Source organism: Chelonia mydas, chromosome 27 (assembly GCF_015237465.2).
Source record: "Chelonia mydas isolate rCheMyd1 chromosome 27, rCheMyd1.pri.v2, whole genome shotgun sequence".
Classification (NCBI taxonomy): domain Eukaryota; kingdom Metazoa; phylum Chordata; order Testudines; family Cheloniidae; genus Chelonia; species Chelonia mydas.
The window spans coordinates 732,297-744,723 of NC_057860.1; the positions used below are offsets into that span (position 1 = coordinate 732,297).

The 12,427-nt window shown below is 54.8% G+C and overlaps 1 protein-coding gene across 4 annotated transcripts in view; it reads right to left on the reverse strand.

Annotated features, from left to right (window-relative positions):
• The window catches only part of ITGA2B (integrin subunit alpha 2b), a 51,549-nt gene that overhangs the window by 15,108 nt on the left and 24,014 nt on the right, over nucleotides 1-12,427 (reverse strand). For 3 of the 4 annotated variants that reach the window (XR_005223508.2, XM_037886976.2, XM_037886977.2), the window contains exons 20-24: nucleotides 11,989-12,136; nucleotides 11,379-11,471; nucleotides 10,917-10,996; nucleotides 10,318-10,398; nucleotides 9,879-9,984 (exon numbers count right to left, since the gene is read on the reverse strand). Coding sequence is in view for 3 of the 4 variants with exons in the window: in XM_037886976.2 (XP_037742904.1) it covers nucleotides 9,879-9,984; nucleotides 10,318-10,398; nucleotides 10,917-10,996; nucleotides 11,379-11,471; nucleotides 11,989-12,136 (508 nt within the window). In the remaining variant the exon portion in view is untranslated. Of the gene's footprint in view, nucleotides 1-8,285; nucleotides 8,345-9,878; nucleotides 9,985-10,317; nucleotides 10,399-10,916; nucleotides 10,997-11,378; nucleotides 11,472-11,988; nucleotides 12,137-12,427 lie in introns of those variants that run through there. The other variant, XM_037886978.2, reaches the window with a different exon arrangement.

Genomic DNA, 12,427 nt, shown 5'->3' on the forward strand with positions numbered 1-12,427 from the left:
ACATAATACCAGGAAAGGCGCAGGAAGGGCAGGTATCTAATCCTAGGTTGGCACAAAGGACGCTGGCCCTTGTAAATTGAGGGATAACTGTAGAAAGGGGAAAGGTGCTATCCCCTGCACCATGTGGCCTTGTAGTGCAAGGACAAGAGCATGAGTGTCCCCTGCCAGAGTATAGCAAGGTGGAGGGGCCAGTGAAATCAGGACTCACCCTAAAGAAAGCTGAGGAGAAAAATGCACAAATCTGGGTCGTGGCTGGGTCGAGCTATTTTCGTGCTGGGAGGGCTAAGACCGGATGTGGAGCTGTGACGGTAAACACCAGCCAGGAACGAAAGGCACCGGTAAAGCCATACAAGCTGCGAAGTGGAGGCGGTACTGAAGGGGTTCCAGGGGGAGGATCAGGAAGCCCCCCTGGCAATATTTACCTCTTCGGACTGGGTGTGCAGAGCCACAGTGGGGCGGCTGCCCATCTGGGCCGGGAGGGGTATGTGCCCAGGAGACGGAAAGCCAGGAGCTCATGCACAGTGGTGGGAGCAACTGGCGGCTTTAAGAAAGGGTAGAAGGGTGGATACTTATGTAAGATGTGTGAAAGCCCATCAGAGACCAGGAAGTGAGGAAGGACTTTGGGATAACAGGGCAGTTGTGTTAGCCAAACAAGGGGAAGAGGAGGTAATCCGTGTAGTAACCAGAACACGAAAACATGTGACAAGTCCAGAGATTGGATTTGCAAACTCTGCAAGAAGGGGATGAAGAAATTAAACAATTACTGAAGCAAGAAACAATCAGAGGAAAATGGCATGTACAAAAAGACCCACAAGGGGTAGTGTGGGTCACGGAGCATGACTCAGACCTTGGGAAACAGCCTAAAAGGTGGCTAGTGCCTAAGAAAGTTAGGACTGAATTGATTCAATACGTGCATGAGGAAGGGCATTTTGGAGTAAACAAAACTTTGGAAAAGGTCAAATCCACAGGGTGGTGGCCCACCCTAAAGGAAGATATAAAGCGATGGTGTAATCATTGTTTGCAATGTGCTAAGGTCAAAGAAGATCCACAGGTACAAAAGGGTCCCATTGCTCACCAAAGGATTGAGGGTCCATGGGGCCGGTTACAGATAGGCTACACTGGACCTCTACTGGTTACCCCAAGAAACAACAAGTATTGACTGGTGATTGTAGATCCCTTTACAAAATGGATACAGGCCATCCCAGCAAAGACTAACCCAGCTTTGACTACACCCCGGCAATTGTTTAATGTGGTGTTTAGCCGGTGGGGGGTGCCCAAAGAAATTGATTCAGACCAAGGGCCACACTCCACTGGGGAAACCAGGCAGAAAATATGTAAATTATTAGGCATTAAGCAAAGGTTGCATATTGCGGGCCACCCCCAATCCTCAGGACAAGTAGAATGAACTCACCGCACTCTAAAGGAGGCTTTAAGAAAAATAGTAAAAGAAAATGAAAAAAATTGGGATAAAAAACTGCCTCTGATTCTAATGGCCCTAAGGTCAGTCCCAGCAAGTCACGGTTATACTCCTTTGTAGCAATGACAGGAAGGGACATGAGAACACCCCAACAATGGTGGCTAGATGTAGATATTCCAGGTGGGTGGCAACCCAAAGTGCTAAATGACCAGTGGATCCGGTCCCTTTGAGAGGTGCTAACAGAAACCCACAAGAAAAGAGCAGAACAATTGGGCCTTAATGTAAAAAAGGTGGATAAAAGGCCAGGCTGGGTAAAAAGGCCGGTTGAGTGGGAGGTTGGAGACCAGATGCTGCATCGGAAATGTGCAGAACAAGCTCATTCTTCGGGTATGAAATGGGAAGGCCCAGGGAACACTGTGGACAAGACCAGCCCAACAGCATACCAGGGAGAAATCTGGTCAAAAAGGCTAAAATGGCAGAGGTGTTACCTCCCCCTCCCCCTCCTGGCTCAGGTTTCAGGCTCTCAGGTATCCCATCCCCAGGGCACATTCCCAAGTCAACACTCCCCCCTCCCTGCTGCGTCACAGAAGGGACCTCAGGAGGTTCTAGTCCAACCCCCTGCTCAAAGCAGGACCAATCGCCAACTAAATCATCCCAGCCAGGGCTTTGTCAAGCCTGACCTTAAAAACTTCCAAGGAAGGAGATTCTACCACCTCCCTAGGTAACGCATTCCAGTGTTTCACCACCCTCATAGTGAAAAAGTTTTTCCTAATATCCAACCTAAACCTCCCCCACTGCAATTTGAGACCATTACTCCTTGTTCTGTCATCTGCTACCACTGAGAACAGTCTAGAGCCATCCTCTTTGGAACCCCCTTTCAGGTAGCTGAAAACAGCTATCAAATCCCCCCTCATTCTTCTCTTCTGAAGACTAAACATCCCCAGTTCCCTCAGCCTCTCCTCATAAGTCATGTGTTCCAGTCCCCTAATCATTTTTGTTGCCCTCCACTGGACTCTTTCCAATTTTTCCACATCCTTCTTGTAGTGTGGGGCCCAAAACTGGACACAGGACTCCAGATGAGGCCTCACCAATGTCGAATAGAGGGGAACGATCACGTCCCTCGATCTGCTGGCAATGCCCCTACTTATACATCCCAAAATGCCATTGGCCTTCTTGGCAACAAGGGCACACTGCTGACTCATATCCAGCTTCTCGTCCACTGTAAGCCCTAGGTCCTTTTCTGCAGAACTGCTGCCTAGCCACTCGGTCCCTAGTCCGTAGCAGTGCATGGGATTCTTCCGTCCTAAGTGCAGGACTCTGCACTTGTCCTTGTTGAACCTCATCAGATTTCTTTTGGCCCAATCCTCCAATTTGTCTAGGGCCCTCTGTATCCTATCCCTACCCTCCAGCGTATCTACCTCTCCTCCCAGTTTAGTGTCATCTGCAAACTTGCTGAGGGTGCAATCCATGCCATCCTCCAGATTATTAATGGACATATTGAACAAAACCAGCCCCAGGACCGACCCTCAGTTGTTGTGACCTGCACTGGATGTGCAATGTTTGTCTTTCTTCCGCAGGACAGAAGCGACTTTGTCTGTACAAAATGCAAGCTGGTCTCCATATTGGAAGAGAAGATTGAAGGTCTGGAGCAACAGATAACGACCCTGCGTTGCATACGAGAATCTGAGGATTTTCTGGACAAAAGTCAGGATATGCTTCTACGGGCGCAAAGCTCTAAAGATTTAGAGCAGGTTGCACAGCGGAGCCAAGAGGCCAGTGAAGAAGCTTGGCAACATGTGACCTCCAGAAGAAGAAGGGGGAATGTCCGGGTTCCAGCAACGCAGACACAGGTAACTAACCGCTTTCATGTTCTCTCCACAGGTACCGTTGCGGAGAGTGGACCAGATGATACGTCTGGGGGGAGAAAGCAGAAGGAGACTCTGCTGGTTGGAAGGCATGAGATGCGATGTCCTGAGGTTGGGGGTTCCACGACCACCACTCCCAAGAGAAGGAGGCGGGTGGTGGTAGTCGGGGACTCTCTCCTCCGGGGGACTGAGTCATCTATCTGCCGCCCTGACCGGGAAAACCGAGAAGTCTGCTGCTTGCCAGGGGCTAAGATTCGCGATGTGACGGAGAGACTGCCGAGACTCATCAAGCCCTCGGATCGCTACCCCTTCCTGCTACTCCACGTGGGCACCAATGATACTGCCAAGAATGACCTTGAGCGGATCACTGCGGACTACGTGGCCCTGGGAACAAGGATAAAGGAGTTTGAGGCGCAAGTGGTGTTCTCGTCCATCCTCCCCGTGGAAGGAAAAGGCCTGGGTAGGGACCGTTGAATCGTGGAAGTCAATGAATGGCTACACAGGTGGTGTCGGAGAGAAGGCTTTGGATTTTTTGACCATGGGATGGTGTTCCATGAAGGAGGAGTGCTGGGCAAAGACGGGCTCCACCTTACGAAGAGAGGGAAGAGCATCTTTGCGAGCAGGCTGGCTAACCTAGTGAGGAGGGCTTTAAACTAGGTTCACCGGGGGAAGGAGACCAAAGCCCTGAGGTAAGTGGGAAAGCGGGATACCAGGAGGAAACACAGGCAGGAACGTCTGTGAGGGGAGGGCTCCTGCCTCATACTGAGAATGAGGGGCGATCAGCAGGTTATCTCAAGTGCTTATATACGAATGCACAAAGCCTTGGAAACAAGCAGGGAGAACTGGAGGTCCTGGTGATGTCAAGGAATTATGACGTTATTGGAATAACAGAGAATTGGTGGGATAACTCACATGACTGAAGTACTGTCATGGATGGTTATAAACTGTTCAGGAAGGACAGGCAGGGCAGAAAAGGTGGGGGAGTAGCACTGTATGTAAGGGAGCAGTATGAATGCTCAGAGCTCCGGTACGAAACTGCAGAAAAACCTGAGTGTCTATGGATTAGGTTTAGAAGTGTGAGCAACAAGAGTGATGTAGTGGTGGGAGTCTGCTATAGACCACCGGACCAGGGGGATGAGGTGGATGAGGCTTTCTTCCAGCAACTCGCAGAAGCTACTAGATCGCATGCCCTGGTTCTCATGGGTGACTTTAATTTTCCTGATATTTGCTGGGAGAGCAATACAGCGGTGCATAGACAATCCAGGAAGTTTTTGGAAAGCGTAGGGGACAATTTCCTGGTGCAAGTGCTAGAGGAGCCAACTAGGGGGGGAGCTTTTCTTGACCTGCTGTTCACAAACCGGGAAGAATTAGTGGGGGAAGCAAAAGTGGATGGGAATCTGGGGGGCAGTGACCATGAGTTGGTCGAATTCAGGATCCTGACGCAGGGAAGAAAGGTAAGCAGCAGGATACGGACCCTGGACTTCAGGAAAGCAGACTTCGACTCCCTCAGGGAACAGATGGCCAGGATCCCCTGGGGGACTAACATGAAGGGGAAAGGAGTCCAGGAGAGCTGGCTGTATTTCAAGGAATCCCTGTTGAGGTTACAGGGACAAACCATCCCGATGAGTCGAAAGAATAGTAAATATGGCAGGCGACAAGCTTGGCTTAACAGTGAAATCCTAGCGGATCTTAAACATAAAAAAGAAGTTTACAAGAAGTGGAAGGCTGGACATATGACCAGGGATGAGTATAAAAATATTGCTCGGGCATGTAGGAATGAAATCAGGAGGGCCAAATCGCACCTGGAGCGGCAGCTAGCAAGAGATGTCAAGAGTAACAAGAAGGGTTTCTTCAGGTATGTTGGCAACAAGAAGAAAGCCAAGGAAAGTGTGGGCCCCTTACTGAATGAGGGAGGCAACCTAGTGACAGAGGATGCGGAAAAAGCTAATGTACTCAATGCTTTTTTTGCCTCTGTCTTCACTAACAAGGTCAGCTCCCAGACTGCTGCGCTGGGCGTCACAGCATGGGGAGTAGATGGCCAGCCCTCAGTGGAGAAAGAGGTGGTTAGGGACTATTTAGAAAAGCTGGACGTGCACAAGTCCATGGGGCCGGACGAGTTGCATCCGAGAGTGCTAAAGGAATTGGCGGATGTGATTGCAGAGCCATTGGCCATTATCTTTGAAAACTCGTGGCGAACGGGGGAAGTCCCAGATGACTGGAAAAAGGCTAATGTAGTGCCAATCTTTAAAAAAGGGAAGAAGGAGGATCCTGGGAACTACAGGCCAGTCAGCCTCACCTCAGTCCCCGGAAAAATCATGGAGCAGGTCCTCAAGGAATCAATCCTGAAGCACTTACACGAGAGGAAAGTGATCAGGAACAGCCAGCATGGATTCACCAAGGGTAGGTCACGCCTGACTAATCTAATCGCCTTCTATGATGAGATTACTGATTCTGTGGATGAAGGGAAAGCAGTGGCTGTATTGTTTCTTGACTTTAGCAAAGCTTTTGACACGGTCTCCCACAGTATTCTTGTCAGCAAGTTAAAGAAGTATGGGCTGGATGAATGCACTATAAGGTGGGTAGAAAGTTGGCTAGATTGTCGGGCTCAACGGGTAGTTATCAATGGCTCCATGTCTAGTTGGCAGCCGGTGTCAAGTGGAGTGCCCCAGGGGTCGGTCTTGGGGCCGGTTTTGTTCAATATCTTCATAAATGATCTGGAGGATGGTGTGGATTGCACCCTCAGCAAATTTGCGGATGATACTAAACTGGGAGGAGTGGTAGATAGGCTGGAGGGCAGGGATAGGATACAGAGGCACCTAGACAAATTGGAGGATTGGGCCAAAAGAAACCTGATGAGGTTCAATAAGGATAAGTGCAGGGTCCTGCACTTAGGACGGAAGAACCCAATGCACAGCTACAGACTAGGGACCGAATGGCTAGGCAGCAGTTCTGCGGAAAAGGACCTAGAGGTTACAGTGGACGAGAAGCTGGATATGAGTCAGCAGTGTGCCCTTGTTGCCAAGAAGGCCAATGGCATTTTGGGGTGTATAAGTAGGGGCATAGCGAGCAGATCGAGGGACGTGATCATTCCCCTCTATTCGACATTGGTGAGGCCTCATCTGGAGTCCTGTGTCCAGTTTTGGGCCCCACACTACAAGAAGGATGTGGGTAAATTGGAGAGAGTCCAGCGAAGGGCAACAAAAATGATTAGGGGTCTGGAACACATGACTTATGAGGAGAGGCTGAGGGAACTGGGATTGATTAGTCTGCAGAAGAGAAGGATGAGGGGGGATTTGATAGCTGCTTTCAACTACCTGAGAGGTGGTTCCAGAGAGGATGGTTCTAGACTATTCTCAGCGGTAGAAGAGGACAGGACAAGGAGTAATGGTCTCAAGTTGCAGTGGGGGAGGTTTAGGTTGGATATTAGGAAAAACTTTTTCACTAGGAGGGTGGTGAAACACTGGAATATGTTACCTAGGGAGGTGGTAGAATCTCCTTCCTTGGAAGTTTTTAAGGTCAGGCTTGACAAAGCCCTGGCTGGGATGATTTGATTGGGGATTGGTCCTGCTTTGAGCAGGGGGTTGGACTAGATGACCTCCTGAGGTCCCTTCCAACCCTGATATTCTATGATTCTATGATTCTTGGGGCACTCCACTTGATACCGGCTGCCAACTAGACCTGGAGCCATTGATCACTACCCGTTGAGCCCGACGATCTAGCCAGCTTTCTATCCACCTTATAGTCCATTCATCCAGCCCATACTTCTTTAACTTGCTGGCAAGAATACTGTGGGAGGTCGTGTCAAAAGCTTTGCTAAAGTCAAGGAACAACACGTCCACTGCTTTCCCCTCATCCACAGAGCCAGTTATCTCGTCATAAATAAATAATCCCAGTCCCCTCAGCCTCTCCTCATAAGTCATGTGCTCCAGCCCCCTAATCACTTTTGTTGCCCTCCGCTGGACTCTTTCCAATTTTTCCACATCCTTCTTGTAGTGTGGGTATAGCTAAGCAGGGCTCAAGTTTCATTATATAAACTGGGGTCCAAGAATGAGACCAGCTAGGAAGAGAAGAATAAGAAGAAGGAAAAATTTGGAAGAAGAATAACTCACCCCCAAGACTCAGCCTAAGATCAGAGCTGTTAAGAATCCTCTGCACGACCGTGACATACAGCAACTAGGACCCAGACAAGACCAACCTTGCCTGGCCAACAGGGAAAGTCTGCCTTCATGATCAGGACTGGTGAGTAGGGCGTTGTCGGCTTAATGAGCATTCTGCTTGGTAAGTGTTAATAAACAGAGGATCAGGATATTACTGTGTAAGGCTTGGTCACTGGTAAAAGGTCCTACACGCCTGCAGAAGTAGGATACACCCTATGTATTGGGAAAGGGTGTGGGTACTTAAATTGACCACGTTAGTTACACCCTGAGCCCTACGAATTGGGTAAGGGTAGGTGCTTTTTGCCTGGAGCCGTATGAATTGGGGAAAGGTGGGATGCCCTAATGTGTGCAGGTAACACAACGTAGCAGCCTGGCCGCTGGGGCTGGAGCTTGGGCTGGGGACCCAGAGAGGGGGGTAATGTCTCTCTGATGCCAGCGTTAGCCCCTTAGCACAAGCCTGAGTCACTTAACTGAGACTCGCAGCTGTGCAGGTTGTTTTTTTGCTATGAGGACGGAAGAACAGCCCCACTGGCTCAGAGCCTTTGTCCGTCTAGCCCGGTCCATGTCTCTGACTGTGGCCGGTGCCAGATGCTTCAGAGGGAATGAACAGAACAGGCCACCATAGTGTGAGCCAGCCCCCCTCATCCAGGCCCAGCTTCTGGCAGTCAGAGGTTAGGGACACCCAGAGCATGGGGTACATCCCTGCCCATCCTGGCTAATAGCCATTGGTGGGCCTGTCCTCTAGGAACTGACCTCGTTCTTTTTTGAACCCTGTTACAGTCTTGGCCTTCACAACATCCTCTGGCAAGGAGTTCCACAGGTTGACTGTGCGTTGTGTGAAGAAATGCTGCCTTCGGTTCGTTTTAAACCTGCTGCCGATTCCTTTCATTGGGTGACCCCTCATTCTTGTGTTTTGAGAAGGAGTAAATAACACTTCCTTATTCACTTTCTCCACCCCAGTCATGAGTTGATAGACCTCTACCATATCCCCCCTCAGTCATCTCTTTTCCAAGCTGAAAAGTCCCAGGCTTATTAATCTCTCCTCAAACGGAAGCTGTTCCAGACCCTCAGCATTTCCATTGCCCTTTTCTGAACCTTTTCCAATTCCAATATTTTTTTTCAAGATGGGGCGACCACATCTGCACATAGTGTTCCCAGTGTGGGCGTTCCATGGATTTATACAGAGGCAACATGACATAGATATAGCTAAGAGAACGGTGCAGGGTTGGGTGATTAACCCGTTAGCAAGGGGAGCCAGCTCATCAGCTGGGGGCTGTTAACCGGGAGGAGGCAGGGGAGTCTGGAAGCCCAGGGTCCCAGCGAGGTGACTCCTCCCTCCCCCCCTCACCTGAGCCTAGGGGGACGCTGAAGCTTGGGAAAAGCCTGATGAGGCTGGGACGTGATGCAGTAAATAAAGTGCTGGGGGGGGGACACATATGGGTGAGGGGGGGAGGGCGGCTCGCAACGAGACAACCAGGGATAGGGGGTGCGCCCGGGCCACCTCCCCAGCACTGGCAATGCCGAATGGAGCATGCGAGGGCGGTGTGAGACAGAGCGCGTGTGCATACGTGTACCAGCACGTGTGTGGGGGTACCTGCGTGTGTACGAACCAGTGCAGGTGCATGCACATGTGGGTGTACACGTGTTTGCGTACCAGCGTGTATGGGTGTGGGTGTACCGGGGTACACAAGTGTGCATATATCAGCGTGCGTGAGGAGGGGGTGCCCAGGTGTGGGTGTACCAGTGCGTGTGTGCAGGGTGGGTGCCCGGTGTGTGTGTGTACAAGCTTGTGTGAGGAGGGGGTGCACAGGTGTGGGTGTACCAATGTATGTGCACAGGCGTGCCCAGGTGCAGGCGTACCAGTGCGTGTGCAGGGTGGGTGCCCGGGGGTGTGTGTACCAGCGCGTGGGGGGGGGTGTGTGTGCAGGAGGCTGACACGTGGTCTCCAGGAGCCATGCTGACCCCTTTTGATCAGCCCCATTCTGAGCTGGCGCAGTGGGGTACAGGGGTGCCAGGGCCCTGCTCTGCCTGTGCACAGGCCCAGCCTTGAAGTCAGCTCTCCCCCGGGCCATGCACAAGCCTCCCAGGCTCCCTGTACCAACCACAGCCAAGCCCCGCTGCCCCCCAGCCCATGCATCCCCCAGGACGGGCGCTCGGAGAGCCTCCTAGCCAGAGGAGCCCTGCACAGGGCTCTCTACCCCAGGGTGCTCCTGGGTGACACCAGGCACCCGCTGGGGAGGGGCAGAATTCAACCTGGGCCATGGCGGGGGCCTGTGAAACACCTGGCATGGGCCACTGGGAGGGGGGCAGGACCGGGGGGCCCATTGCCCGGTTCCAGGCGGGGGGGCAGGACTAGGGGGCCCATTACCCAGCTCCGGGTGGGGGAAGGAGGCCCAGCCCGCCCCCCGCCCTCTGTCCCCCCACGCTGCGGGGCCATACCTGATAGACATGCTCCACCCTGGGCCAGTGCTCCTCCAGCCGGCGGCCGCCCTCCACCTGTTCCCAGCCCCCCACTGGCAGCACCACAGTGGCTGGCAGCGAATTCCTGCGGGAGCCAAGGCGGGCAGGCTGAGGGCTCCCACTTTCGAACGCTAGGCCCTGGCTCCCACCCACCCCAGGGCCGGCTGCAGGCTCCGGCTGGCCCCAGGCTCGGCAGGGCTCCCCGAGCGGGGCTGCTGCGCTCCACAGAGGGAGGCCACGTGGCGCTAACCCCAGCCCTGCCGGAGATGCAGTCGGAGGGCACCAGGTGGCACCGAGTGGTGTCTCAGCCACCGCCACTGCCCAACCCCACCCCGCTCTGGATCCCAGCCGCACCCGGGAACCCCCCCGGGGCACCGAGTCCCGCTCTGCCCGTCCCCCGGGCCCGCGGAGCCCTCACCCTCGCAGGTCCAGCAGCGCGGCGGCCTTGATGGGGATCTGTACCCGCTCCATGTTGCTGTCGGGGCTGTGGCTGTTCTTGCTGCGGCCACAGGGGAAAAGCCAGGTCAGCCGCAGCACCCGGCGGGGCCCTGCTGGGACAGAGCCTGGCAGAGGCGACCGGCGCGAGGGGCTACAGCAGGGGACGGGAACTCCTGGGTCCTATTCCTGGCCTGGGAGGGAACTGGGGCTAGTGGCTAGAGCAGGGAACTGGGCCCCAGGACTTCTGGGTCCTATTCCTGCTTCCACTCCTGGGCAACCTGGGGCTGCGAGCTCCCAGGAGGGCTAATTCGGTAACGTTCCCAAAGCGCTTTGAGATCCAAAGACAGGGCCAGCCCTGGGATCCTTCCCCACTGCTCTGGGCTGAGCTTTGCCCCACTCAGAGCCCAGGGCCTGGGGCAGGCTGGCACTGGGGCGGGAGCTGGGGCCTCTGCCCGGGCTCTGCCCCAGAGTGACCGATGGATGGGGTGAAAGGAGTGTCCCAGTCCAGCCAGCGCAGCCTGGGGGTGGCTCAGGGAGCCGGGCACTCGCCAGGCTGCTGTGGGAGGGGGCCTCCATCACCTCCGCAGCTGCAGCTGGAACTCGATGGTGTTGCTGGCATCCTCCAGGTTACTGACGCTGAGCGCCATGTCCACAGCGATCTGCAGGGAGAGGGTAACTGGTATTTGCCTGGCCAAAGGGTGCGGGCAGGGCTCCTCGGCCGGGGGCGGGGTGGCGCAAGCAAAGCCCCTTCTTAGCTCCGGGGTGCTCAGAGGCCACGGTGATGGGCACCCCAGGAGTACAGACAGTCCACGGGGGGCACCTGGAGAGGCAACTTTGTGCTGGAGTGGGGCAGGCTGAGCTGGGGGGGATCACAGCTCCGGGCACCATCATGCTCGGGTACCTCCATCACCGACGGACAGCGCAAGGTGCCCAGGAGCTGGTGGGCGAGGGTGTGTCCGGCCAGGGGCCCATCTTTCGAGGAAGGGCAGCCTGGAGGCGGCAGTGATGGGTGGCGCCTGCGGGGGCAGGAAACGCCCCTACCTTGGTGCCGCTCTTCATGGGGTTCCCCAGCTCGCAGATCACCACACGCGTCTCGTTCTCCTTCTTGGGGTTACAGATCAGCTTCTCCAGCCCCTACAGCGGGGGGACAGCGGCAGGGGGTTACTACAGGAGCAGCTGGGGGCAGGAGGCTGAGGACGTTCACCGTGGGGTGGGCCTGGATGGGGCCCGGACACCCCCACGTGGGAGCTCCCCATCCCAGGCCCGCTTGGGACCAAAGTGAGTGCAGCATTCACTGCAGGATAACAACCTCTCACTGCAGCCAGCTAAAGGAGTGAGCCCATCACAGAGGGCAAGGCTGGTCATTCACGGTTCAAACCCCGGTTGACGGCACAGGGCAGACGATGCAATGGCAGAGTGATGGAAACCACAGCGGGACTGTGACTGCAACTGCAGTGGGGTGTCACCTGGGGCCCCACGGAGAGCTCTGGGGTGGCCCTCTTCCACCTGCTGGGGGAGGTGCCCCCTGGGTGAGGGGACCCCTGGGGAAGTCATCGCTGCACTGGATCCCTTTACCCAGTGATTCCCTGCAGCGGGGGAAAGGTGCCAGCATGGCAGTGCCCTGTGGGAGCCTGCCCAGCCCTGCCCATACCTGGACGTCGCTGGTGGCTTTCTGATAGTGGGCGTTGCGTGGCAGCTGCAGCCGCAGCTCGGCCTCGAAGGCGCCTTCGCCCGCGTTGGTGGCGTCGGCCAGGATGTGAACCACGTTCTCGTCCCCGATGAACAGCTGGGCCACGGGCCTGAGAGACGGAGGAGAGGAGCCTGAGGAATCCGGGGCTTGGCCAATAGGAGCCGCCTACGCTGTGTGTTGGCCAGTGGAAGCTGTCCGAAAGTGGACCGTGGCCAATGGGGAACGAGCCCTTGCGAGCCCTAGGGATCGGCAGGTCAGCTCAGTCCATCGGTCCCGTGGCCTGCCAGCACCAGCGGCCAGTGCCAGCCGAACCCCCCATGCAGCAAATGCTGCAGCACGCCAGGGAAGGAAATTCCTTCCTGACCCCCAGCCCAGTGGCCTGAGGGTGGACCTGGCTTCA